This window comes from Vulpes vulpes, chromosome 9, assembly GCF_048418805.1.
Source record: "Vulpes vulpes isolate BD-2025 chromosome 9, VulVul3, whole genome shotgun sequence".
NCBI lineage: Eukaryota > Metazoa > Chordata > Mammalia > Carnivora > Canidae > Vulpes > Vulpes vulpes.
The window spans coordinates 85,951,317-85,979,265 of NC_132788.1; the positions used below are offsets into that span (position 1 = coordinate 85,951,317).

At 37.6% G+C, this 27,949-nt stretch overlaps 3 protein-coding genes across 3 annotated transcripts in view; all 3 read left to right on the forward strand.

The window, feature by feature from the left end:
• The window catches only part of DENND6A (DENN domain containing 6A), a 109,142-nt gene extending 105,382 nt beyond the window's left edge, over window positions 1–3,760 (forward strand). The window contains exon 20 of the mRNA XM_072720673.1: window positions 1,067–3,760. Coding sequence (XP_072576774.1) covers window positions 1,067–1,144 — 78 coding nt within the window. The 3' untranslated portion in view covers window positions 1,145–3,760. The remainder of the gene's footprint in view (window positions 1–1,066) is intronic.
• A 1,696-nt stretch (window positions 3,761–5,456) lies between these two features.
• On the forward strand, window positions 5,457–27,701 carry ARF4 (ARF GTPase 4). The gene is made up of 6 exons (XM_025985961.2): window positions 5,457–5,958; window positions 15,324–15,404; window positions 15,848–15,957; window positions 21,166–21,237; window positions 24,435–24,560; window positions 26,751–27,701. Exons 1-6 carry the CDS (start codon window positions 5,892–5,894, stop codon window positions 26,835–26,837), a joined length of 543 nt encoding a protein of 180 aa, XP_025841746.1. The 5' UTR covers window positions 5,457–5,891; the 3' UTR covers window positions 26,838–27,701.
• Window positions 21,760–22,772, forward strand: CENPH (centromere protein H). The gene is given in 5 exon segments (XM_072718874.1): window positions 21,760–21,765; window positions 21,956–22,296; window positions 22,298–22,461; window positions 22,464–22,514; window positions 22,517–22,772. Coding segments are annotated over 5 exon segments (696 nt in total). The 3' UTR covers window positions 22,651–22,772.
• Window positions 27,702–27,949: the final 248 nt, after the last annotated feature.

Consider the following 27,949-nt stretch of genomic DNA (forward strand, 5'->3'; position numbering starts at 1 on the left):
GCGTGTGACTCTCACTCTCAAGGTTGTGAGTTCAAGCCCTATGTTGGGCATGGACTCTACTTAAAAAAAAACCCAAAATCAAAAACCCCAAAGCTAGAGAGGGCACCTGGCTGGCTCAGCTGGTAGAGCCTGTGACTCTTGATCTTGGGGTTATGAGTTCAAGCCTCATGTTGAGTATAGAAGTTACTTTAAAAAATAAAATCTTTAAAGAAAAATCAGAGATGAGGAAAACATACCGTATGTAGTGTGCTGTTTATAAGATGGGGCAAGTTCATAACACCTTTCTTATAGTTGTTAGATTAAATGAAGTGTAAGACTTGCTACATGATAAATGATCAATAAATAGTGGCAATTTTTTTTTCCTTTGGGACTCAATTTTCTCATTTTTATTTATTTTTATTATTTTTAAAAGACTTTTATTTATTTTTTCTTTTTTTTATTTATTTATGATAGTCACACAGAGAGAGAGAGAGGCAGAGACACAGGCAGAGGGAGAAGCAGGCTCCATGCACTGGGAGCCCGACGTGGGATTCGATCCGGGGTCTCCAGGATCGCGCCCTGGGCCAAAGGCAGGCGCCAAACCGCTGCACCACCCAGGGATCCCTATTTATTTTTTTCATGAGAGACACAGAGAAAGGTAGAGACATAGGCAGAAGGAGAAGCAGGCTCCCTGTGAGGAGTCCTGATGTGGGACTCGATCCCAGGACCTGGGATTATGACCTAAGCCAAAGGCAGATGCTCAACCACTGAGCCACCCAGGTGCCCCAATTTTCTCATTTTAAAAAAGAAGGCAGTAAATATAATGATTAAGAGTGTTGACATCAGAAGAAATGGGTTCTTATCCCAATTCTACTGCTTATTACCTGTGAAGGTCTCTGGCAGGTTACTTAACTTCTCTACTCTGATTATTCTTGTCTTTACAAAAGAGACATTTCAGTGGGCCATTGACATTATTTTGTAACCTCTATTTGCTACTTGATGTATAGCTAATATCTTAAAAGGAAATCTGAAAAATCTACTCTGACATCTTCATTTGTTGTTTTGTTTGTGGTTCGTTTTGGTTTAGGTTTTGGATGCTAGAGATGGACATCAGAATTCTTTCCATCTATTTTGCTTAATTAAACAGATTTGGAAGAAGTTATGAGGAATTAGAGTCATTTCGGGAAGACCATCAGAATCAGGTGAACATTGTTTTAAGGAATTCTATATAAAATTCAAAACAGACATTGTCTACTTAAAGGATACAAGGATTTTTTTTTTATCTAACAAGCTTCCAAAATGCAATTATAAGTTGATCAACTGCTAAGCAACTCATTATATGTATTTCCAGTGCAAAGGAAGGTTCTTTTCAAGGAAGATATAGTCTTTAATTCCATTTAAGTTAAATTCTAGGAAAATGTGTGGATCTCCCAGGTAATTGTATAGACTTTATTAGAAAATTAAATAGTATTTTGCTTCACAGAAGACATTAACAAACATTTCTATTAAATTGCTTGAAAAGGGGATCCCTGGGTGGCGCAGCGGTTTGTCGCCTGCCTTTGGCCCAGGGCGCGATCCTGGAGACCCGGGATCGAGTCCCACGTCGGGCTCCCGGTGCATGGAGCCAGCTTCTCCCTCTGCCTGTGTCTCTGCCTCTCTCTCTCTCTCTGTGTGACTATCATAAAAATAAATAAATAAATAAATAAATAAATAAATAAATAAATAAATAAATAAATTGCTTGAAGAGTTTAAGTGCAAAAAACAATTGATTTCTCTTTCCTCTTTAAATGTTGTATATTTAATTACATTTAATTTTACCTTGCTTGCTATTGCTGGAATATTTGGAAACTTTTAACACCACTTTTTAAAAATATTTTTTAAACTTTATTTGAGAGAGAGAGAGAGCGGTAGAGGGAGAAGAAGTAGGCTCCCCACTGAACAGAAAGCCAGGCTTGGGACTTGATCCCAGGACGCTGGGATCATGCCTGAGCTGAAGGCAGATGCTTAACTGAGCCACCCACGCACCCCTAAAAACTTTTAAAAGGGGCAGAATAAGCCCATTGCAGTGTACAAAATTGCTTTACCTTATTATCCACCAGACTAAAGTTTTTGCTTTTGAGTGTTCAAGGTCATTCTGAGAAATGACAGTTTTCTGTAGTTCTACCAAATGAAGCTTTACTCAGCAGGCCTTCAACAACATAAAATATCTTACTCATTTTCAAGCTTTGCAGATTTGTCTTATTCAATTCCATCCTGCAGAATGCACCAGTTGCAATAAGCACCTATAGAACCTCGTAGGATAGTACTGTTGAAAAGAAATTAAATATTCATTCTGGGGATACCTGGGTGGCTCAGCAGTTAAGCATCTGCCTTCAGGTCAGGGCGTGATCCTGGGGTCCCTGGATCAACTCCCACATGGGGCTCCCTGCATGGAGCCTGCTTCTCCCTCTGCCTGTGTCTCTGCTTCTCTCTGTGTGTCTCTCATGAATAAATAAAATCTTTAAAAAAATATTTATTCTGGCAATGGGTCTAATTACTGTCTTTACTTATTATTGTGAATTTATAAAATTGTAGCAAAAACAAAACTGAATTATCTGGATTAGTGATCAGCAAAGCAAAGACACAAAGGGTGATTTAAATATTTATTTTTTTAAAAAATTGATATTTCCAGTTTCTCATCAAAATGATGTAATGAACATTGAATGTAACAAACTTAAAAAAAAAAGATTTTATTTATTTATTTAGAGCAGGCATGGAGTGGGGGGATGGGCAGTGGGAGAGGGAGAGAATCTCAAGGAGGCTTCCCACCGAGTGCTCTGAGCCTGTCTTGGGGCTCTATCTTACCACCCTGAGATCAGGACCCCAGCTGAAATCAAGAGTCAGATGCTGACTCAGTCAGTTAAGGTGCCCCTGAACATAACAAACTTGAGGGAAATTTTCATTACCATAAATTCCTGGAAGTGGAATTTTTAGATCAAAGAATATGGAGGTTTTCAATTTTATAGATCAGTTAAATAAGTTATTTTACATAGCTACAATGGAATGTAGCTCTTACAAAGAATAAGTTAAATATATAAATACTGATATTTTTAAATGTCCACAGTATATTATTAAATTGAAAAGGAGTTGCTTAGCAGTACAAAATCCCATTATCATCTATATAGAGGTGTTAGTATTTCAGGGAGGAAAAGTGGAAGAATATATGTCTAACAGTGGTTGCCTCATTTACCAAATTCAGATTACTTTTTAAATTATGTAAGTAATGCATGGATAAATACTTCTTATAAAAATTAATACAGATATACAAACACTTGTACTCAAATGTTCAGTCTTATTCATAAAAGCTCAATTCTTCAAACAACCCAAAGCCTATCAGTTAGTGAATGGATAAAGAAATTGTGGTATATCCATACAGTGAGATACTACTCAGCAGAAAAAGAACAAACTATTGATACACACTATAACATAGACGAATCTCAAAATCATTATTTTAGGAGAAAACAGCCATACACAAAAGATTACATATTGTATGGTATCATTTATATGAAATTTGGGAAAGGGAAAAGCTATCATGACAGATTAGTGTTTGGCCAAGGGCTACAGGTGAGTACAAAGGAGTATGAGGGACCTTTTGGGGGTAATAGAAATGATTGATATCACAATTGTGTTGGCTATGCTACTGTATATATTTGTTTATATTCATTTAATTGTACAGCTAAAACTGGTGAATTTTATTTCATATACAAATTATATTTCAATAAAGCAAATTTTTAAAAATACAGATTAAGCTGTCTTTTGACTACTACACCAAAACCAAGTTCCCTCACTTGCTGGGCAGGCCTCCTCTTCCTCCAATAGGTAACCACCATCACTACTGCAGACTCTACAAAATTCTTGCTCTGCGTTAACACACATACACACAAACGCATGGGAAATCTACATTTTTATATTGTTTTACAGTACTTAGTCATTATTTGGCATTTCCCACTAACTCTATGTCATGGAGATATTTTTATTAGAATTTACAATTCTGTTCTAACTTCTGATAGTATTGCATTGTATGGATATAACAAAGGTTTTTCAGCCATCTCTCTATTCACTCAAACACAGTTAAGTGTCATGGTGTGCCAACTCCAGGGAATACAGTGGCATGCAGAAGGGGATTAGAGTCTTGCCTTCTCAATGCTTTCAGACAGTGGGGTAAGAGAGGAAGGTTGTCAATAATATTAAACGTGAAATCATAACTAGAAGGGTGGTTATGATTCTTGAGCCTGAGTAATTCATCTAGTGATATAAGCAAAGTATTTTCCAAGGGAGTTAAACTTTTAATCAGATCTGAAGGGTAGGTGATCATGCCTTAACTAAGGAGAGTAGGTAAGGGGGAGCTACTAATTCTGAACTGTACCAATGGTACAGAGGAAATATGGGCATATGGCAAGAATTATGGAGAATGTGCTTTAAAGATATTTTTTAAAAAGATTTTATTTATTCATGACACAGAGAGAGAGAGAGAGAGAGAAAGGCAGAGACAGAGGGAGAGGGAGAAGCAGGCCTCATGTAGGGAGCCCGATGTGGGACTCAATCCCGAGGTCTCCAGGGCTGAAGGCGGCACTAAATCGCTGAGCCACCCGGGGGACCTGCTATATATACACACACACATATAGCAAGACCTAAATATGTATATATGTTTTTTTTTTTTACAAGATGTATACCTTGTTTTGTAACCAGAAAAATATTAAGATAATAAATATGGAGGCTTATGTTGGGCTCCCAGCTCGGTTGGGAGTTGGCTTCACCCGCTGCCTCTCCTCTTGCTTGTGCTGTCTCTCAAATGGATACATAAAACATTAAAAAAAGAAACAAAGAAAAATAAAAAGAAAATGAGGCTTTTCACTTTCTTAGCATCAGGGATTAAGTTTTCCATACTTCAGGGACAGAAATGATACAAGAAAAGCAATCCTTCCTCGGCTTGTCTTAAAAAGCTGCACTCAAAGACAAACAAATAAACAAACAAATAAAAATAAAAAGCTGCACTCGTCGATGAACATGTCTCGGAACTCCCTCGTCTTGACACAGGATCAGGGATGCTCAGCACGACCTGGCGTGGAGGGGTCAAGGCCTCTACACCTGTACAACTTTTAACTACTTATCACCTGGGAAAGCAAGGGCCCTCCTCTTCACCTCTCCACTGGGGCAAGTATCTGGCTCCACGCGTGAAACGTGTCCGGTCGTGAACGGGGGAATCCCCACCGCGCGCAGAGTTTAAGAACAGGACGCTCAGAGGGCAAGAAGACCCAAGGTTCGCTTCCTAACCCACAATGCACAGCGCGTCTTTCAGGAAGTCAGGACGACGGACTCCCGGATGTATTTACCCGGGCGGCAGCGCCTCGCCTAGAATCTGATTGGACGTGAACCACCGAAGCATTGTGGGACTTTGTCCGTCTCCCAGTACGCATGCGCTAACTGGCTTCGTCCCGCTGGTCCACGCCCGGGAGGGGACGACGGCCAGAGAATCACGTCGGCGTAACTGGCCGATCCCCTCCGTGCGCAGGCGCAGTGGCTGGGCCAGCACCGGAAGCGCAGGGGGTTGGGGCGGCGGTGACGCGATTCTGTCCGCGTTGGAGGGGCCGGGCCGCTGCTGGAGTCGCCGCGGCTACCGCGTGACGTGGCATAGCAGAAGCCTAAAACGCCAGACCCGGAGCTGCCGCGCCAGTCGTCGAGCAGGTCCTCGCCCCGTTAGTTCTTGTCCCGGAGCTTCGCCCGACACACCGGCTAGCGAGGCGTCTCTGCCGCCCTCTTCCTCCCTCAGCTCCTCTTCCTTCGCTCAGTTTGTTGGGAGCGTGAAAGGAGGAGGCCCGGGGACGCCCCCAAAACCCCTTCTGCTCCTGCCCATCGCAAGTGCCGCTCCTGCCATGGGCCTCACCATCTCCTCCCTTTTCTCCCGCCTCTTCGGCAAGAAGCAGATGCGCATTTTGATGGGTGAGTGAGGGGCCGCGCACGGAGGGCAGGCCCCAGTGCGGCTCCGGGAGGGAGGGCCGGGTCTCGGTGCGCGGGGCCTGTTTGTCCCTCCGCCCGCTGTGGTGGGGGAGGGGCGGCGGGCTCGGGGTCAGGAGGAAGTCTTCAGGGGGAAACAATGGGGGCGAAAGGTGGGCGGTCGCCCCGGATCTGTCTCAGAGGCCCGGACAAGGCCGCCCGGGCAAGGTTTCTTCCTTCTGGCTTTCTCTACTCGATCCTACTGAAAAGCCAGACAAGATTGGGCGGAGATCTGTTGGGGGGGGGGGGGGGTGCGGGCTGGGGTGGCGGGGAAGCGAACTCTCTCATCTCGCTGAGCCCGGAAGACACTGGCGAGGCCGATTCTGAGAGTGCGGTCAGGCTCGTCTCTCCTCCGGTGTGGGCAGCGGTCAGGACGGAGGCAGAACTACTCCAGCCTTCCTCCTCCCCATTTCTGCCCCCGTGTACACACTCTGCACACTCCCAGTGGAATGTGAGCGAGCGGTCGCCGGGAGCCCGGAGCCGCCCGGGGCAGGAAGTGAGCAGGCCCGGAGCGCAGTGGCAAAGGGAGCCAAGCACCCTCGGCTTCAGAAGAGTCCGGAGTCCTCAGCGCTCCCTCTGCCAAACTTAACTTAACTGGATTCCCCTGCATATTCTTTTCCTGAAAACTGTGAGGTTTATCCCGAATCACCTTTTGGCCACTCCCAAAACCTAAATATGTTTGGTTTACTCTCTGGTTTTCAAACGGATTTTTGTCTAGCTGGTTAAGGTTTAATGAAAAAAAAAAAAAAAAAACTTTTAAAGCTATTTTTTGTAAGCCGATAACAAATTTCCAGTAACAACATTATGACATTTAGTTTTAGGGTAGCCTTGTTGCATAATAATTACAATGTTTTTTTTTTTAAGTTATTTTGGAAAATAGGCTTTTAAAAAAACTGCTTTTCAGAGCCAGTTTTTTTTTCCCCCTTCTTTTTTTCCAGCTGAGGGAGAAGGGGCTTGACACTTAGGTGATGTAAGCAACCCCTCCCCCCTATTACTGTGAGTAGTCTCTACATCATAGCTGAGCCCTGCGGACCTGCATAATGCAAAAAGGAGCTCCTTTAACTTTAAACGTTGAAACTTGTTTGTTAGGAGCTTGTTTTCTAGAGTGGGGAGAAAAAGTCGTTATTTTCTAGTTCTACTACTACTGAAAGTTTTCCAAAGCAGGACTGAGTAATTCCAGGTGTATGAAGATTAAGGGTATACACATTGAGTTCTTTTTTCTCTTAATTGTTATTTCTGGCTTTTTCACAATTCATGGAATAATTGTTAATAAATCATAAAGATAAATCAGAATGTTTTCTCTTTAAACTTTTTTAAGATTTCATTTATAGAGACAATTTTTAAAGGAGAGCAAGCATATTAAGTTTTTAAGGTGGCTGAAAATTGACAGTCTGTAAAGGATCTGAAGTCATTGGGAGGACTTTGGACTGTGATAAATGAATTTCCAGGTTGTTCCTTAAAGAAATTAACTGGTACACAGTTGTGTCCCTGGAAATGTACTATGTTGGTCCTTTTACTTAAGATTTATTGTAGATGAATTGCTGTGTTCCATACCCTAAGTCTTTTGTGATAGCTTAAAGTTTCAGAGGGAGAAGAAAGGTAGCGTTATGCTATAAGCACTTTCCTAAATTTACTGTATTAGGGGAGCATTTCTCCCCCGTTCTCCCCAAAAAATAACAGTTGAAAGAAAATGGGAGAATATTTCATTTTGTGCATTTGTGCAAGGGATAGAAGTCATGCTTTGGAATTAGTCATTTTATGTTAAATGTTTTATGACTCCAGTTTCCTATTTTTGTTTTGCTCTTTAATTTTGGAATATTCTGGTTTCCTTCATTAGAAACACTAAAGTCACAAGGTAAGCTTTATAGTAACTCATCAAATGGAGCATAACTGTAAAAGGTAGGGAAAGAGGTGATTTGGAAGTTTGATAATTGATTTTTTTATCTAGCTTTATGAGTGACTGCATAATCACTCTTAAGGTCTCTTACCCCTATTCGAGCTTAGAATTAAGAGTCAATGATTGTTTTTTTCATATTAATATTCTCTGGCAGGTATGTGCGCTTCCTTTTCCTTTATAAGGCTTACATAAAATTCATACCTTCTTGAGTCCGTGACTTTTTCAGTGTTATTGAAAGATAGCAGCTCATGGGTCTGGTTTGCCAAATTACTGTGAAGTTTAAAATTTTTTTCCTATACTTGTTCTCCCAGAAGTTCAAGTAATTTTAAAAAGTGTTTGAAATTATAGCTTGTAATTAACTAATTAAAAACCAATGCAATGTTTTAAATGTAATGTCACTTAAAGTATAGATTGACAGAATTGCCTAGTTTGTTTTTTGGCAAAATCACTCACGTCAATATTTTTGAGCTTTAAATTCAAAGATGACCAGTTGCCATTTTAGATTTCTCATGTAGCCCTGTATTACCTTATTTTTAGATTGATCTCCAGTGCCTTGTTCTATGATAAGATGTAATTTTCATAAATGATTCCCCAAGTTTTGTGTACATTGGAAAACAGCAGTGTTTCTGTAGAGGGATTATTAATTCTAAGCTCTTTGAAATTGTAAACTTTTGGCTGTTGAAAGGCTGAAAAAAATGTTGCTTTCTAAAAGATTGCCAATAACAGTATAGTTCTGTATTGCCTTATATGTGACTGTGGTTTTTGGGGACCAGGGAGGTTCCTCTATTTGCCAATTTGAAAAATATTACTAATATTTTAAGTGAGACTGCGAGCTGAAGAGTGGTGTTTCATGCTTTTTCCTTAGCATATTTTGTAAATCCATTCATTATGTGATTTTTAATTTTCTGTTCTCATTTCAAAAAATGACATGTCCTTTCTGTTAAATTTTAAAAATATGAAAAAGAATAAAGTAATAATTATCTATAATTCCACCATTTCACTATTGTTAACATTTACTGTCAGGCTTTTAAGAGGAAATTAGTGTTCTCTCCTTTTGACTTCGCTTATTAGGAGCATTTTCTCAGGTCATTAGTTGAAAACATACTTGCTAGTCTTAAAAAAAAAAAAGCCCTTCTATTATGTGATATAAGGAAACAATAGAAAGGCAAAAATCTTTAGTTTATGCCACCACTATAAGTTGATACAGCCATTTTTAGAAGTACCCTTTGGCATTATTGCAGATGGCTTTCAGACTTTGATAATTTGCTGCTAATTAACACATTGATCAAAGTGTAGATACTTCTGATCTGTTGGGTAGAAGTAAGACGTAAGCTTATAATAATTTTTCTGTACATCTGATAGCCTCACTTTCAGTTTTGATGATCAGACTTCTGAGGAATTAGATAAAATACTAAGATAGAGTGTGTCCACCAGAAAAGCTAAAGGCACAATGGCCATATATAAATACCATTTGAGAGCTCTGGCATTGACTTAGGGCTTTTTTATTTTTAATTTTAAAAAATTGAGATGTAATTCACATAAAAAAACTTACCCCTCCTAAGTATACAGTACAGTGATTTTTATTCACAAACTTGTGTAGGAGTGCCTGGGTGGCTCAGTTGTCTGCCTTCAGTCAGGTCATGATCCCAGGGCCCTGGGATCCAGCCCCACTTTGGGCTTTGTTCACTCTTTCCCTCTGCCTGCCACTCCCTTTGCTTATGAGCTGTCAAATGAATAAATAAAATTTTTTTAAAGATTTTACTTATTTATTCATGAGAGAGACACAGAGAGAGAGAGAGAGAGAGAGAGAGAGAGAGAGGCAGAGACACAGGCAGAAGGAGAAGCAGGCTCCATGCACGGAGCCCAATGTGGGACCTGATCCTGGGACTCCAGGATCACACCCTTAGCCAAAGGCAGGCGGTTAACAGCTGAGCCACCCAAGTGTCCCTAAAATCTTTAAAAAACAATGACAACTTGTGTCACCATTGCCACTGTCTTTTTTTTTTTTTTTTTTTTTTTTAAGAGAGTGTGAGAGTGTGCTCCTGCGTGTGGGGAGTAGCAGAGGGAGAGGGGAGAGAGAATCTTAAGCAGGCTCCATGTCCAGCACAGAGCCCACTTGGGGGGGGGGGGTTGTATCTCACCACTCTGAGATGATTACCTAAGCTGAAGTCAAGAGTTGGACCCTAAACTGAGTGAGCCACCCAGGTGCCCCACCATTATCAATGTCTTAATTCTATAACATTTTCATCAGCCCCGAAAGAAACTCTATTCCCATTAGTGGTTACTCTTGCCCTTCTTGCCCAGTTCTTTTACAACCACACACCTACTTTTAGTTTCTATGCGTTTGTCTACTCAGGATAGTTCACGTATCATACAGTGTGTTCTTTAGTGCCTAGCTTCTTTCACTTCACAATAATGTTTTAAATGTTCATATTATATGTCAGTACTTCATTCCTTTTTATGCCTAAAGAGTAATTCCATTTTATGGATATACCATACTTTGTTTATCCATTCATCATTTGATAGAAATCTGATTGTTTCCCTCTTTGGCTGTTATGAGTAATGCTATTGTGAAGATTTGAAAAAAAAAGTTTTTGTATGGGCATATTTTAATTGTCTTGGGTAAATAAATACCTAGGAGTAGAATTGTTGTGTTCTGTGTTAACTATATTTAACATTTTAAGGAACTGACAAAACTGTTTTCTAAAGCAGGGACACCATTTCACATTCCCATCAGCGATACTTGAGGGATCTAATTTTTCCATAAAACCTGGAGTTTTGCATACCTCTTCTACTCCTCTGATTCTGGGGACATTTTTGAACCTCTGATGTTGTGTTTGAAAAATGGAGGGTAGTTGTGAGATTTATATTACAAAAATGTAAAGAACCACCTAGTGTGGTGCTCAGAATACAGTAAGCAAATTATTTTTAAATAATTGTGAGGTATTTTAAGCTTCCTTGTAGAAAATCGAAAGATAAAGGAAAACATAAAAAGAAAAATTAACTGTGTGAAATTTCATGCATCTGAAAATACACTTTTTTCATTCCAGTCTCCTTTCTGCATTTTCCTTTTCCAACTTAAAGTCATGGAATCTAGTGTCTTTCAATTTAAATATAAATATTTCTTGCTGCCACAGTTTAGTAGATATACTTTTTAATGATTGGCAAAGAGTTTTGGGTAATTTTGCTGCGTTAATATTTTGGTCAAAGTGCAGGTCTAGTTAAGGAGAACAAGTAATTCTAGTATATCTTCAAATACAGTGACTTGTTTATGGAGTGGAAGGGAGGGGAGGGCATTACTGGAATGTACAGATTAGAGTCTTATCTTGGCTGGTTGAGAATTGGTTATAGTTTCATTTTGTGGAGAAATCTCATTGCCAAATATTGCAACATTAAGGAAATACATACTTAAGAAATGACTGAAGTAGGACAAAATTGTTAGGCCAAAATGGTTTTGGGTAAAGAACTATATAAGAAGTTTTAAGTGATGGTATAAATTAATCTATGCATCTTTAATCTCACAGTAGAAATTCCTTTTTTTAAAAAAACTTTTGGTTTGCATTTATATAGCACTATTATATTTTTGTGCAACTCAAGGATGTCTTCATGATTTTAGAGTCTTGTATGTGGCTGTGAGCCATTTAACTGTTGTCTTACAATTTTTATTTTAAAGATAACTTGTTAAAAAGCCTTATGGTTGCATTATTTTGTCAACAATTCCCCCATTTTGGGAGGTGGGCGGGGGTGGGGGTGACTGGGTGACGGGCACTGTGGGGGGCTCTTGATGGGATGAGCACTGGGTGTTATTCTATATGTTGGCAAATGAAACACCAATAAAAAATAAATTAAAAAATAAAAAATAAAAAAATAACAATTCTCCCATTTCATTAAAAATAAGTATATAGAATATATTCAAGGCTCTTAAGCAGTTATCTTCCTGATAGATACATCAGGAAATATAACCAGGCCGACAAATTAATTAAGGAAATCTGCTATTTGAGAATTTTTTTAAATGAAAGTAACACGTTTATTGTGTGAAGAAAGTTCTAACTGTAGAAGAATATTAGTTATGCATACAAGCAGGTGTTAACAGTTTCATTAAAAATTGGGTTACCTCTGTGCTTTTGTATAACTTAAAATAGTTATATTAATAATAATTTGTCTTGGGTTTTTTCCATTCTTTGACAGTATTTTTGTATTGAAATTGTTTTAGTGATGGTATAAGGTTTACTTGGACTTGCAGTGAGGACTAGTATGTGCCATAGTTCTCACAACCTAAATCATGTTTTTTCTAACCAATATCTTAGTTTCATTTCTGACTTGGGCTTAATCATATTTTGACTTAGTTGCTTTTTTGTTGTTGTTGTTGTTTTTTTGAGAGCTCGAGCAAGCAAAGGAGGAACAAAGAAAGGGAGAGAATCTTTTTTTAAACATTTATTGGAGAGAGAGAGACAGCCCCCACACACAAGCAGGGGGAGGAGCTGGGGGGGAGAGGGAATCTTTTTTTTTTTTTTTTTTTTTTAAGATTTTATTTATTTGACAGAGAACACAAGCAGGGGGAGCAGCAGACAGGGGGAGAGGGATAAAGCAGGCTCTGCTCCAACTAAGGAACCTGATATGGGGCTGGAGCCCAGGATTCCGGGATCATGACCTGAGCCAAAGGCAAACGCCCAACTGACTGAGCCACCCAGGCATCCAGGGAGAGAGAATCTTAAGGAATCCATGCTGAGTGCAGAGCTGGGTGCAGGGGTCCGTCTCACAGTCCTGACATCAAGACCTGAGCTGAAACCAAGAGTTGGCTGCTTAACCAACTGCACCACTCAGTCATCCCAGAGAGGGAAAATCTTAAGCAGGTTCCACGTTCAAAGCAGAGACAACTTAGAGCTCAGTCCCACGACCATGAGATCATGACTTGAGCTAATATCAAGAGTTGGTCGCTTGACTGAGCCACCCAGGAGCCTCTTAATTTAGTTACTTAAGGGTGAATATTTCTTTATTTTAAAGTTTGATCAACTTCAACTAAGAAGGACTTATTTTCTCAAGTGACTGCTTTTTCTTTTTTCAAAAAAAAAAATATTTAAATTCAATTAATTACCAAATAGTGTATTATTAGTTTCAGAGGTAGAATTCAGTGATTCATCAGTTGATTGTAACACCAGTGCTTGGTATATCACATTCAGCTTTTCCAGATGGTGAAACGATCGTATTGTTCTCCTCGTTGTAGGTTACTTTTGTTTCTTTGTGTATATTTTAGAATTCGATTTTTTTTTATACTGTCCCATCCATACTCAATAAACAAACACCTCCTGATGTAAGTTGGCTTTTCTTGTACCCATTAGTGAGGGCTTAGTTGTTCACTCTGTCTACTAGGTGTCATATTATTTTGGAAAGAATAAACCTGAATATCTCAGAATGAAGGAGTAGGGAACACAGTTTGATTAGAGGACACAGGATATGAAGATCCAATGCTAAATTGCCTGAGTGTACAGAGAGTTCTTAAAGCTACCTTTTGTAGGGTACAGAACAGAAAAGGTGGTTATATGGGTAGATGTGTAGATGGCTGAAATTGCCTATAGCTTTTTTTTTTTTTTTTAGTTTTTTTATTTCTATTTTTTTTTAAGGTTTTAGAGAGAGAGAGAGGCAGAGACACAGGCAGAGGGAGAAGCAGGCCCCATGCAGGGGGCCCGATGCGGGACTTGATCATGAGAGTCCAGGATCACACCCTGAGCCAAAGGCAGGTGCTAAACCGCTGAGCTACCCAGGGATCCCTGCCTGTAGCTTTTAATTCTGTTTTGGACTGATGAAAGTTAAACTTACTTGCACAGTAACATAAATTAGATAAGTAGGGTGATTTCTGTGTGTGATTTTTAAACTTAATAGTGTTCGTTTCATGTGCCATGTCATGCTCGATTTAAATATTTGGAAAGCATCCTTGCTTAAAGCAATACTCAGTTGAATTCATTTCAGAATCTCTTGATAGCGTAAATCTAGGCCAAATGTGATGTCCTTGGAACAACGATAACAGTCATTGAAGTTATTAGATATTGACCTTCCATTTAGAATGGTTTGGCAGACTAGAATATGCAGGTTTTGAGAGAATTGTACTTGAAATAAGCATTTAATTTGCTCATCACTATCACTGAAATAAAGAAGTATACTCTCTTGCTTGAGGATGGATTTTTTTCCCTTCAGAGACAAAAACATTTTTGGGTGCCTGAATGGCTTAGTTAAGTAAGTGTCTGCCTTTATCTCAGGTCATGACCCCAGGGTTCTGGGATGGAGCCCCACATCAGGTTCCTTGCTGGGGGGGGGGAGGAGTGTGGGGGGTGTCTGCTTGTCCCTTTCCCGCTCCCCTCTGCTCATGTTCCAACAGTGGGAAGTCTTTTCTGCCCTCTACCCTTCCCTGATGCACGTGCTCGCTCACAAATAAATTAATAAAATCTTTAAAAACAAAGCAACAACAACAACAAAAAAACAAAAAACAAGCAAATTCTTCCCTACTTGTATTCTCCCTCAAAGGAATAGTTTTAAGAATTTAGACATTAGTTACATTTGGGATTAATGATATAGGGCCATTTTTTACAATCCAAATTAACCAATCTTTTGTTCTTGTGTCTGTGTATCTGATGTAGGAATGGATTTAGTTAGGTAGGGGTAAAATTGGCCTCTTTTTCCTTTGCTATCATTTAAGGATACTAGTGCATAGTTACCGTATTTTTTAAGATAATTTTTATTCATTTGTTTTTATGTGTTCTCTGATTCAACTTGTAACTTGGGTTTTTAATAGTTAATGATAATAGTTTGTAGAATTAATAAGGACTTGAATTGGAGGGCAGCCCCGGTGGTGCAGGGGTTTGGCGCCGCCTGCAGCCCAGGGCGTGATCCTGGAGACCCTGGATCGAGTCCCACGTCCGGCTCCCGGTGCATGGAGCCTGCTTCTCCCTCTGCCTGTGTCTCTGCCTCTCTCTCTCTCTCTCTCTCTCTCTCTTTCTGTCTCTATGAATAAATAAAATAAAATTAAAATTAAAAAAAAAAGGACTTGAATTGGAAAAGATCTTAGGTTAAATGATTCCATCTTCTTGTTTTACAGCTGATTTCTCTGGTCTCAGTTTTCTAGAGTGATTTGTTTAAAGACCCTTAACTAATTTGTGGCAAAGCAAATCTAGAGACTAGAGCCTGAGTCAGTCAGATACTCTTCTTTTCACTGCTACATGTCTCTTTAGGTCTAGAAAGAAAAATAGAAAAGCTTTCTGCAGCAGGTGTTGCCCTTAGGAGAGAAATGAAGTAATTTCATTTCTAACTCATTTGTGCCTTGACTAGTTAACTTTTGCTTTCAAACTATAAAGTTGTTGTGAAATTAATTCTTAGTGTGCATTTTTGGCCTAGATTTAAAATTTGTAATGTCTTTTTCTAGTTGGATTGGATGCTGCTGGCAAGACGACCATTCTGTATAAACTGAAGTTAGGGGAGATAGTCACCACCATTCCTACCATTGGTAAGAAAGTTTACAGATGACTAATTTATGTCATAATGATATATTATAAAATAGAGTATGGTTTAATTTTTAAAAATTTTTTTTAAGGTTTTACTATTTTAGAGCAGCTTTATGTTCACAGAAAAAAAAATGAAAGGAAGGCACAGAGATTTCTCATAAACTCCCTGCCCCCAAGTATATATATAGCTTTCCCCTTTATCAGTGTCACTCACTTGAGTGGTACATTTGTATTGCTGATGAACCTCATTGACATAATCATCCAAAGTCCATAGTTTACCTTGGAGTTCATTGGTGTTGTACATTCTAGGTACAGGGTTTGGACAGGTATACTATGGCATATATCTATCATTATAACTGGCTTAGGTTTATTCAATTTGTTGATTACGGAGTATATTTTCTTAATGACATTTTGCACAATTGTCTTTTTTTTTTTTTCTTTGTAGGTTTTAATGTGGAAACAGTAGAATATAAGAACATTTGTTTCACAGTATGGGATGTTGGTGGTCAAGATAAAATTAGGCCTCTCTGGAGGCATTACTTCCAAAATACCCAGGTAAGGAATGCTATATAGTTTGTATAACTTTTCTTTATGTGTTTTATGCTTTAAAGTTTCTTTTGATATCTACATTTAACTGGGTGTTGGTGTTTACTTATGAGTTGGCATTCTTCTTATCACTACTCCTGTATTCCTCAATGAATTTGAAGGCTAAATTACCCAGGGTGGAAAAGTTACATAGCCATCATAACAATATTTTGGAAGATTAGGAGGGGGTGATTCTCAAGGTGTCTCTTCTGTAGTACTGTTGGTTTCATTCTTAGTTTGGAAAGTAAGGTCTTTGTTACTGTCATTGTAATTTCTAATGAATAAACAGCAATTAATAATCCTTCATTTAGCATTAAGTGTTTACCTTACTAAAATACATTAAGGAAAAAAGATATTGGGATCCCTGGGTGGCGCAGCGGTTTAGCACCTGCCTTTGGCCCAGGGCGTGATCCTGGAGACCCGGGATCGAATCCCACGTCGGGCTCCCGGTGCATGGAGCCTGCTTCTCCCTCTGCCTGTGTCTCTGCCTCTCTCTCTCTCTGTGACTATCATAAATAATAAAATAAAAAAAAATTTAAAAAAAAGATATTGGGGTGCTTGGGTGGTGTAGTCGGTTATGCATCTGACTCTTGGTTTTGGCTTGGGTCACGATTTTGAGGTCATGAGATAGAGCCCTGAGTTGGGCTTGGAGTCTGCTTGAGATCCTTTATCCTTCTCCCTCCGCCCCTCACACACACGCACTCTCTCTCTCTCTCTTTTTAAAGATTTTATTTATTCATGAGAGGCAGAGACACAGGCAGGCAGAGAAGCAGGCTCCATGCAGGGAGCTGGATGGTGGGACTTGATTCCGGAACTCCAGGATCATGCCCCCCGCCAAAGGCAGACACCCAACCACTGAGCCACCCAGGTGTCCCTCTCTCTTTCTAAAATATAAAATAGGGGATCCCTGGGTGGTGCAGCGGTTTGGTGCCTGCCTTTGGCCCAGGGCGCGATCCTGGAGACCCGGGATCGAATCCCACATTGGGCTCCCGGTGCATGGAGCCTGCTGCTCTCTCTGCCTGTGTCTATGCCTCTCTCTCTCTCTGTATGACTATCATAAATTAAAAAAAGAAAAAAGTTTTAAAAATAAATAAATAAAATATAAAATAAATCTTGGGATGCCTGGTGGCTCAGTGGTTGAACATTTGGGCTTTGGGCTCCCTGCGAGGAGCCTGCCTCTTCTGTGTCTCTGCCTCTCTCTCTCTCTCTCTCTCTCTCATGAATAAATAAAATCTTAAAAAAAAAAAAAAAAGTTTTAAAAATAAATAAATAAAATATAAAATAAATCTTGGGATGCCCGGTGGCTCAGCGGTTGAGCATTTGGGCTTTGGACTCCCTGCGAGGAGCCTGCCTCTTCTGTGTCTCTGCCTCTCTCTCTCATGAATAAATAAAATCTTAAAAAAAAAAAAAAGTTTTTCAGCAGGAGCACTGTTGACATTTCAGGCTGAGTAACTCTTTATTGTTGGACAAGGGGAGATTCTCTGCATTGTAGGATGTTTAGCAGCATCCCTGGCCTCTACCCACTAGGTGCCAGTAGCAGACCCCACCCACCACCCAGTTGCGGTAACCAAAAATACCTCCACATATTGCAAAATATTCTCTGGGGACAAAATTCTGCCTTCTTGAGAACCACTGCTCTAGTCTAATTCTTAAATAGGAGCAAGCTGAAGCTTGGAATGACTTACTAGGACTGGAGAGGCGGTTCTTATTCTATATTTTATATTTCTCTTTAACCTTGTTCCAACTCAGTTGTGTTTTCTGCCATAGAAGAGGTTTCTCATCAGTTTTTGTTTACTATTGGAGTTAATAAATACATTTTTTAGGCAGTATGTGATACTACAAGTACTTCCTATGTTTGAGGTTTGCAGATGTCATTCATGTCTTCAACTCTTAAAACAGAGCATGCAAGTGAGGTATGTTGCCACCAGGTGGCAGTGAATATACCCTAGGAGAGTTGGTAGAACTACCAGGTTTAAGTAGTGTGTCCTGTTAAATAAGTGGTATGCTTTTTTTAATTTAAAATTAGAATATTTCTGTTCATTAACTGTGATTAGAAAAGCTATTTTGATATAAATCACATAGTTTAGAAAACCTTGTTATGGAAATTGTCAAATGAGCACAAAAGTAGAGAGAATAACAAAGTTCTACATATCTGTTACCCAACTTCAATTATTTGGATATGGCCAATATTGTTTAATTGATGTTCCTCTCTTACCTTTTGAATTATTTTAAAGTAAGTCATAGTCATTTCATTTAGGGAACACGTTTTTTTTTTTGTTTTTGTTTTTTTTGTTTTTGTTTTTTTTTTTTAATATTTTATTTTATTTATTCATGAGAGGCACAGAGAGAGAGAGAGACAGAGACACAGGCAGAGGGAGAAGCAGGCTCCATGCACCAGGAGCCCGACGTGGGACTCGATCCCGGGTCTCCAGGATCATGCCCTGGGCCAAAGGCAGGCGCCAAACCACTGCGCCACCCAGGGATCCCAGGGAACACGTTTTTAAAGTAAAATAAGGGATGAAGTGAAATTTTGCACATCCTTAATTTGTGATTTTTGACTAAGAGTAACCCTAGTCTTAATCCTACTTTTGTTTAGAAGGCTTTCTAATGTACTTTTGAGGTTTTGTTTTATTTTTTTATTTTTATGTTTTTTTTTTTGAGAGTGAGAGAAAAGAAAGTATGCACACGTGTGTGGCAGGAAAGGGCAGAGGGAGAGGGAGACAGAAAATCTTAAGCCCCAACATGGGGTTCAGTCTCACAACCCTGAGATCATGATCTGAGCCAAAATAAAAATAAGGGTTTGACATTTAACTGATTGAGCCACGCAAGTGCCCCGTTTACTTTTGAGTTCTTAATTGAGATTAGATCCATTCCTGGCCTCTTTAGATCACTGGATCACCTTATAATGAAAAGTCCAAGTACTTCTTCCTAGAGAACTCATGTCTACAGGAGAAAGTTTTATGCTATCTGATATAATCTCAGTTTAGGTCTTAACACCAGCTTTTCTAGCATTCCTGATCAGTTCTTTTAGCTATAAAATTTAAAAGAAATGAATACTGTTTAACCATGCTTCTAATTTCTATTTACAAGCCAGGACACAGTGATTATTGTAGTAAATTCCTCATCCCTCATTAGATAATCCCAATTACTTTGCTGTCCTAAATAATTAAGCAAATACTTGGACTTTTAAGTAGACTTTTCTTATTGTAGCCAAACTTAATCTTTAGAATCTTATGTTTTCTACACTCTTATTTCTAGGTTGTCCCAGGAAGTGAACAACTTTGAATTTATTACTGAAATACTTCTCTCTCAATAGTGTTATTTTGGAACAAAGAGCATTATTTACATTTTAAAACAGAATAAAAATGGACTATTAGTCTAGATAAAATTAGATCCCTTTTGGAGGCATTGCTTCTTGTAGAGGGATAGATTTTAAAAAAGAATAGCTTTTGCAATAGGAAAGGAGGAGACATTTACGAAATGCCTGTGATAAGTCAAGTGCAATGCTAGATTCTTTCATATGTGTATGGTTTCATTTAACAGGCTTGTACAGTTGGCTGGCATGGTTTTATTTTTATAGAAGAAGAGGCATATTCCAAGATGAGGTTATTTCTGTAATAAGTCTTGAGATTTGAATTTGGATATCTTTCCCGTATGCCATACTGGCTTTTATAGCACCAAAAGTATTTTCAAAGGTTAGGAGGTTTATTTTTTTTTTAAGGTTAGGAAGTTTAAAATGATGGTTTCCAGCAAAGTCAAAGGAAATGGGTTTGAAATTTGCTAAACTAAAGGAAATTGTTATTTAATGACCATAGCCTAAAATAAATATTAGGTCCCCTGGCAAGCTCAGTACTATAATGGTGCTGTTAAGGGGTAAATACAAAATGATGTAGCTCTTTGACCGAAGATGATTTTATGCTCTTGGTAGATTTAATCTAGTTATTTATATAAATAAGTGAGCACAAGACAGTTTGTGATAAGTGATGAATGATCAAAAATACTTCAGTGGTCATGGTTGTGGGGACAGTAATACTTAAAGTAATCACTTTAGTATTAATATATTAATAAAAATAGATTTTAACAAACCTATCAAGGTAATCTACCCTCCCTATTTCTAGTTGAAAATTTTATACTTTCCATTTGGAGGTTTTTAGAAGTCTTAACTGCTTTCATTACTTCGTTTGCTTTCTACTGTAGAATTCTAATGTTTGTGAATAACTCTAAGAATTTCTTTTTGTGAAGAATTTCATATTTGGGGGCACCTTTTGGCTCAGTCTGTAAAGCATGTGATTCTTGATCTCAGAGTTGTGAATGAAAGCCCCACATTGGGTCTAGAGCTTACTTAAAAAATAAAAATAAAAGAATTTATTCAATCAACTCAACAACTTTGTGGAACAGGACTGACTTCCATATGAAGCCTACAAAAACTGTGTACCCCTTTTCCAGAACTTTGTGTATGCCTTTTACTGAATATGCTAATTCAGTCAGTGAATTCGTGCATCTTTGGTTGATTCTTTTTCCTTTTGTTCCCACTTACTGACCATTTTGCTACTTACACTTACCTGCACTTAGCATGTAAGGGAAGAGGAATAAAATTTAATTCATAGAGTAAGTTGAGAAAAATGATCAGTTGTTTAGGAGTAAGATTTTTCTTTTAAGATTTTATTTATTTAGAGAGAGCACATGCATGTGAATGGAAGGAGGCGCAGTGGGAGAGGAAGAGAAAGAATCTCTAGCAGACTCTCTGTTGTCTGTGGAGCCCCATATGGGGCTTGACCCCATAACCCTGAAATCTATTTTATTTTATTTTTTTATTTTATTTTATTTTTTATTTTATTTTATTTTATTTATTTTATTTTATTTTATTTTATTTTATTTTAACCCTGAAATCTTAACTGAGCCAAAATTCAGGGTTGGATGCTTAACCAACTGAGCCAGCCAAGCGTCTCTACATTTTTTTTTTTTAATAATGTAAGTTAAAATCACAAATAGTGCTCAAATCTATTTTTAGTACTTAGGACCCTATTTATTTAGTTTTTTTTTTTTTTTCTTTTAATAAGGAGACATTGTCTTCCTAACGTTTAACTCAGTATGGTTCTTCTGTCTGTACTTATGTTTTATATTTAGTGTCTCCTTTAAGATTAACTGTTGCAATTTATTTAAACAATTTTTCCCCAGGGTCTTATTTTTGTGGTAGATAGTAATGATCGTGAAAGAATTCAGGAGGGAGCTGAAGAGCTGCAGAAAATGGTAAGAATATTTTTGAAATTTATCATTTCTAAGATGTGTTTTTCAGGGTGACAGTGGTGGTATTAGTGATTGGTACATCTTGCTGTGATTAGATTACACCAAATCAGTTGTTTCACAGCTAGAAAGAACCTTGAGGAACTGTCATCACAGGTTCTTAAGAATGCATGTAAAACACACAGAAGAGTAGCTACTTCCTTATGTTGGAAGGAAGGCTAACCTTGTTTTTAGCATGCTCCAGGGGTGGTATGTCTCTGATTGAGGATGTCTCCATTTATTTAATAGATAAAAAATCTGTAGTTTTAGAACTTCTGTGATCTAGGAATCTTGATTCAGATTCCTTGTTCCCAAGGTCATTGGGTTCAGTTTCCTCTATTTTGTACCTACAAAATACACACTTTGAAATATATCATAATAGTAGCTATGGTAAATAATTCCACCTGAAGGTAGTACCGTTTTGGTTGATGGTATTTTGGCTTTACCATGTATCAGATTATTTCCACATACAGTTGACCCTTGAGCAACATGGGGGTTTAGGAGTGCCGACTCATGGCCCACCCACCATGTGTGTACAGTTGAAAATCCACATAAAACTTTTGAGTCCTCAAAAACTTCTGCTTTTTCTGGCTACAGTTTGGTGGTGGGAGTATTGCCTCCTGAGGCCAAGCCTTCCTGTCCTAGGTGGCAGTTCTTCATGCCAGTTGTAATTGACTACAAATAGCAAGCAGTCATCAAGCCCTCCAACTCTGGAGTGGGAGGCAGGGAAGGTGGGCCAGCACAGGTCGCTGGTGCCCAGGTGGTACATCCCACAGACCTCTTGACCCTGCTACTCAGACTGAGAGCACAGACAAAACAGTAACTCTTGGAATATAAATCAGTGGTTGATACAAATGAAAAAACTCCAGAACAAATCATGCAAAATAAGTGAATTGAAGCTAAAATTGAAGACCTAGAAAATGAAGTTGAAGAGTTGAAAATTGCTTTTGAAATGACAAAGATTTCATTAGACAGGATGCAACTTTCAATTGCACTTCAAAAAAAACTGGAGTAAATTAACCCCAAATGTGCTCATGGATAACATGAAACATGTTATTAAAGCTAAATTAATAATGAAATCACACCAGGAGTCTTGGGATTTGAAGGAAAAACTGCTTGATGATGGAAAGATGAGATTACTGAGACAAACTTTAGAATGTAAGGTTTTAGAAATACAGACTGAAAAGAGCAAACAGATGATTTGGACAATTCAGGCAAGATAAAGACCATAACACAAAACCTAAGTGGAGACTCCGTTTACTACAGTTACTCAATTATGTGTTCCAGAACCTCATTTTAGGGAGTAAAGCCAATTGGGCAGAGGATTTTGCCTTTAAGGAAACTGTTCTATGGCTTGACAAGAATCTCACCATGATCTAATAAGAATTCTATTTTGTCACTTTTTGTTTTGGTCTTTAATATGTCATTTAAATAGCAAATATCAAGTAAAATTCTTTTTAGTGTTATAGTTTTAGTATTGTAGTACTACAATGTGGTTTAACACCATAACGTTATTTAAAATCTGATAAGTAAAGTGACTGGCATACTCTAAGAGAATCTGAAAATCTTAGTTTTGGAAGGGTTCCAAAAAGACACCTAATTGAGCTTTCCACTGAATATGGACATTTTTTCTACAACATTCCTGGTAGTCCCAACTCTCATTTGGAATACTTCTGTGCATTTGTCAGTCAACTAAAATACTAGAAAAATTAGAAGAGGATATCCACATCTTGAATTTTTTTTTCAACCATCAGTTGTATTTTATTGAAATAAATTTCATTTTAGATTTATCTCTTGCACAAAAAAGGCTTTAATGAATAGGGTTATTCTTGCCCTTCCCAGTAACACTTGATGAACACATATTTTGAATGTTATATGAATTATATACTGTATTCTTAAAATAAACTGGAGAAAAAATGTTAGTTAAGGAAGAGAAAATGCATTTACAGTAACGTACAGCAAAAAAGTTCATGTATAAGTTGACCCACACGCTTCAAACTCAGTGTTATTCAAGGGCCAACTGTATTTAATTGTGAAAATTTGAGGAACCTTGCTAGAGGTACCTTGTCATGCTTTCAAACTTGGATAGCCATAAAATGTTTACTGAAACGAAATCTTAATTCTCATTCATAGCCTCTAAAAATATATTGCAATTTGTAAAACCGTTGTGCCAGTATATGTGTAACTAAGTCATTGGTAGTTTGATGAGCTAAATAGCACCCCCTCTACTCTTTTCGTAAACAGCTTTATCGAGGTATAATTCACAGAACCATAAAGTTCACTCATTTAAAATATGTAAGTCATTGGTTTTTAGTATACAGAATTGTGCAGACATTACCACGATCTCATTTTAGAACATTTTCATTGACCCAAAAAGAAATTCTCTAGAACAATTGGTATTTATCCCCATTCTTTCCCCTACTCTGCCCCATACCCCCAGCCCTTACGACTGCTAATTTACTTTATTTACATATGCCTATTCTAGGCATTCATGTAAATAGAATCCTACAATAGGTGGTTTTAAACTTTTTGTTTAAACTTTTTGTTTCACTTAGTATAAGTTTTCAGCATTTATCCATGTCGTATCATGTGTCAGTTCTCATTCCTATTAGCTTCTACTCTTGTATTTACTTTTTTTACTTATTATATTATTGCTTATTATTTACCCTTGTAATATTTATTATTATACTCTTGTATTTTTTCACGATACTGCCCAATCCTTGTGTTGTCCTACTCTTGTCTAGTCCAACTGGCTGGAAAGAAAAGTTCAAAAAAGAATCCTCTAAATACTTTTACTACTGAGTACCATAAGATTCTGCCATAAATACTTTATTTCCACATGTGTTTCTTGTTTTTTTGCCAATCCTGAGTCTCAATGAATGATCATGAAAGCTGAAATGAATGGTTTACCTTAATGGAGTATAGGATGATTGATTTGAAAAATAGTTTTGCTTTACTTGAAAGGCATATAGTTATTTGCTTGGGATTTAAAAATTGAAGGATGTGAGATTTAAGTGTGTCTGAAGTTTAGTGAAATTAGGTTGATGTTTAATAATGCATTGAATGTTGACTAAGTGGTATATACAGGAAGACAATGTTTTACCTAGTTAGTCACAGTTATTGAGTTCCAGTTTGTTAGTTAACATCTTAGCTTTTATTTCCAGCTTCAGGAAGATGAGTTGAGAGATGCAGTGTTGCTGCTTTTTGCGAACAAACAGGATTTGCCAAATGCTATGGCCATCAGTGAAATGACAGATAAATTAGGTCTTCAGTCTCTTCGTAACAGAACAGTAAGTATTTGGAGGTTCATATTAACCTTGATTATTAGAATTACTGCAGTTGTTTAAGCAGGTATTCACTTGAAGTACATATTAAGTAATTGTCCCTTTTGAACAGATAATGAGCACATCATTTTAAAAGAAATACAGTAATATACTCTTACAGACATGAACCCTTTCAGGCTTTTATAAATGTGTGTTCAATTTTCAAACTATGTTAATATCGTCTACTTTTTTTAAATTAAAAAAATTTTTTAAAGATTTTATTTATTTATTCATGATAGTCACAGAGAGAGAGAGAGAGAGAGAGGCAGAGACACAGGCAGAGGGAGAAGCAGGCTCCATGCAGGGAGCCTGACATGGGATTCGATCCCGGGTCTCCAGGATTGCGCCCTGGGCCAAAGGCAGGTGCCAAACTGCTGCGCCACCCAGGGATCCCCAAATTTTTTTTAATTTTTTTAAAGAGAGAGGTGGAGGGAGATCAAGAATCCCAAGCAGGCTCCATGGCCAGCACAGAGCCTGCCACCAGGCTTGATATCATGACCTGAGCCAAAAATCAAGAGTCAGACACTTAACTGACTGAGCCACCCAGGCACCCCTCCTTTTTTTAACTTTTAATATTTATGCTTTAAGGATCCAAATGTTTAGATACCTTTATTTTTGTTAACTTTATCCTTAAAATATTTCGCATCGATAGATCTACTTTATGAGAATTGTATAATCTAAAGATTATTGATAATGTTAACTTTAATTTTATATCTTTTAAATAGCTCTGCAGCAAGTATTTTATAATTCAGTTTTCTTATTAAAACTGTAGTATTTTTGCAGCTGTATTTTAGATAATCCAGTTTTATATTGTTTACTTTTTAACATTAAAAGCTTTTGGGGATCCCTGGGTGGCGCAGCGGTTTGGCGCCTGCCTTTGGCCCAGGGCGCGATCTTGGAGACCCGGGATCGAATCCCACGTCGGGCTCCCAGTGCATGGAGCCTGCTTCTCCCTCTGCCTGTGTCTCTGCCTTTCTCTCTCTCTCTCTGCGTGACTATCATAAATAAAGAAAAATTTAAAAATATATATATAAAAAAAATAAAAAAATAAAAGCTTTTGAACTATAGTTATGACATTAAACAAGTTTTCAACTTAAAATTAAAGGAAATACTATACTTACTCTCCATTAAGTTGTTTTAGATCAGTGATTTAAATACTGGCAAAACACAATATACTGGTTTACATATAAAGATGATATCACAAACTATAGTGTGACTTGTATTTTACAATAGTTTTTCACTAAGTTGTCAACAAAGCAGATACTGTGCTATGGCAATAACTGTATATAGGCTGTTAGAGATGTCCCAGGCTGATTTAAACAAACTGTAAATGATACCAGTTTTCAGTGCTGTGAAGATAAGAATTTGTACCTTTTCCCAATGCTCGAGGATACTGAGTTGTTTGGTATTCAAATAATTGGCAGCAGAGTTTACTTGTATTGACTTTGTACAATATTAAAACAAAGTCTTTATTATATGGCGGAATGAAACTGGTCAGTGAAGAAAAGTAATAAAAATAAACTGTCTCTTAAAAGTGATTAAATTGCTTTCTAGATCTTTTTTTTTTTTTTTTCCTAGATCTTTTTCTTGTTCTTTGTTAACATTTCATGGCATGAGATTCATTACCATTTTACCAAGAGTGAAACTTTTTGGAATGCATGAGATCAGAGTGCAGTTATCTGGAAAGCTTGCTCCTAATATCAGCAGCTCCTACTCATTTCAAAATTTTGCCTCGTGTACTCTGAACTTAGTAAAAGAGGGTTGAAAGGACCTGGTGGTACTTAATTAGTTACTAATCTTCCTATCAATGTTCTTTTCGGATTAAGGAGTAGCTTGTTGATTAAATCTAATGAGTGGGTAGGAGTAGCTTTAAATGTGACCGGAGTTTTGTGAGAAATGTGTATGAGAACATTTTCAATCAATACAGTTGTTAAGGTCATTAAATACAAAAGTAATTATTTGTGAGATGTTAACTTTATTTACTCCTTTATTCCTATAGTTTTAATATTAATTTTTTGTTTCTTTACATTTATGGTAACTGCTGACTATTACTGTCGGGCAGTTGGGGGAAATATTTAATTTTCTGATAAAGAAATTTAAAGACGGGTTATATATAGTCTTCTGTTAATCAAGGATTTTCTTGTTCTTTCTTTACAGTGGTATGTTCAAGCCACTTGTGCTACACAAGGAACTGGTCTGTATGAGGGACTTGACTGGCTGTCAAATGAGCTTTCAAAACGTTAAATGAAACTGGATATCTAACCAAGGACACATTTGATAGAATTGGTCTAGGCTTGTTACAACAAAATTAGTTTGCATCTTGGTTATTAAACAGTATCTGGGACTGGTTTGGGCAGAATATTACAGCGTTTAAACTTATTTTGTTGCCAATTGTTTACCAAGTATAATATTGCTATTCAGCAATATGCTTGGTTTTAAAGAAATTCTCCTTAACTTGGGAAAAAAGTGTCCTCTTTTAATTTTACTTCCCTTAAGCCTAAATGCCTGGACATAGCTATTGTGACACCTTTAAATCCGTTTTGAATGTTTTTTGAGCCCACAAGAAATGATGTTTTAAAGTTATCCCCTTGCTACTTTACTGATACCTTTATCATTCCTGGGACAGTCTGCTGATTTAAAAAATGTAGCATTCCATTTGTATTTATTTTTCTCCCTTGCCAAAAAGATTTTCTAATACTGCTTGTACCAGCCAGGGAAATGCTCCAAAACACTATTCAGATCTCTTGCACTGAGGAACTTCTATTTTTTCTTCCCTTAATGAATCCTGGCTTTCATCAGCCAAGCTTACCTTAGTGTGGTTTGGATTTGATAGCTCATTAGTTCTGTGCTGGTTGCAAAGAGTTCATATTGAGATGATTTTTAATACCCAGCAGATTGTCTTCCTTTATATTGTATCTTTTTTATGTTGCATGTTGCTTTTTGGTATCAGCCTGACTCTTTGCCCAGTATATGATAGTTCAGCTGATGTTTTATTGTTTATTGGTGAACATATCTTCATTAAGAGTTTTTGGAAAACTCATCAAACTCAATAAGTTTTCTTCATAACCCATTTGGAATTATTCCTAATAAAATGATAAAAATGTATAATTGTATGTGTGCTTTTTGAGTCTTGGAGATGTTTGTTTGACATGGGTCAAAATAGCTTTGCATACATTACAGTTTGTGAACAATAATGTACAGGTCTCAGTGAGTTTAATTTTTTTAATTAAGATTTTTTTTTTACTAATTGTTTAAATTGGAAAGAAGGTATGGGTTGCTATCATGTGTATAACAGAGTGGGGAGTAATTTCAAAATTTTAGTTTCGTTTTAATAAAATAGAATTTGACACTGTACA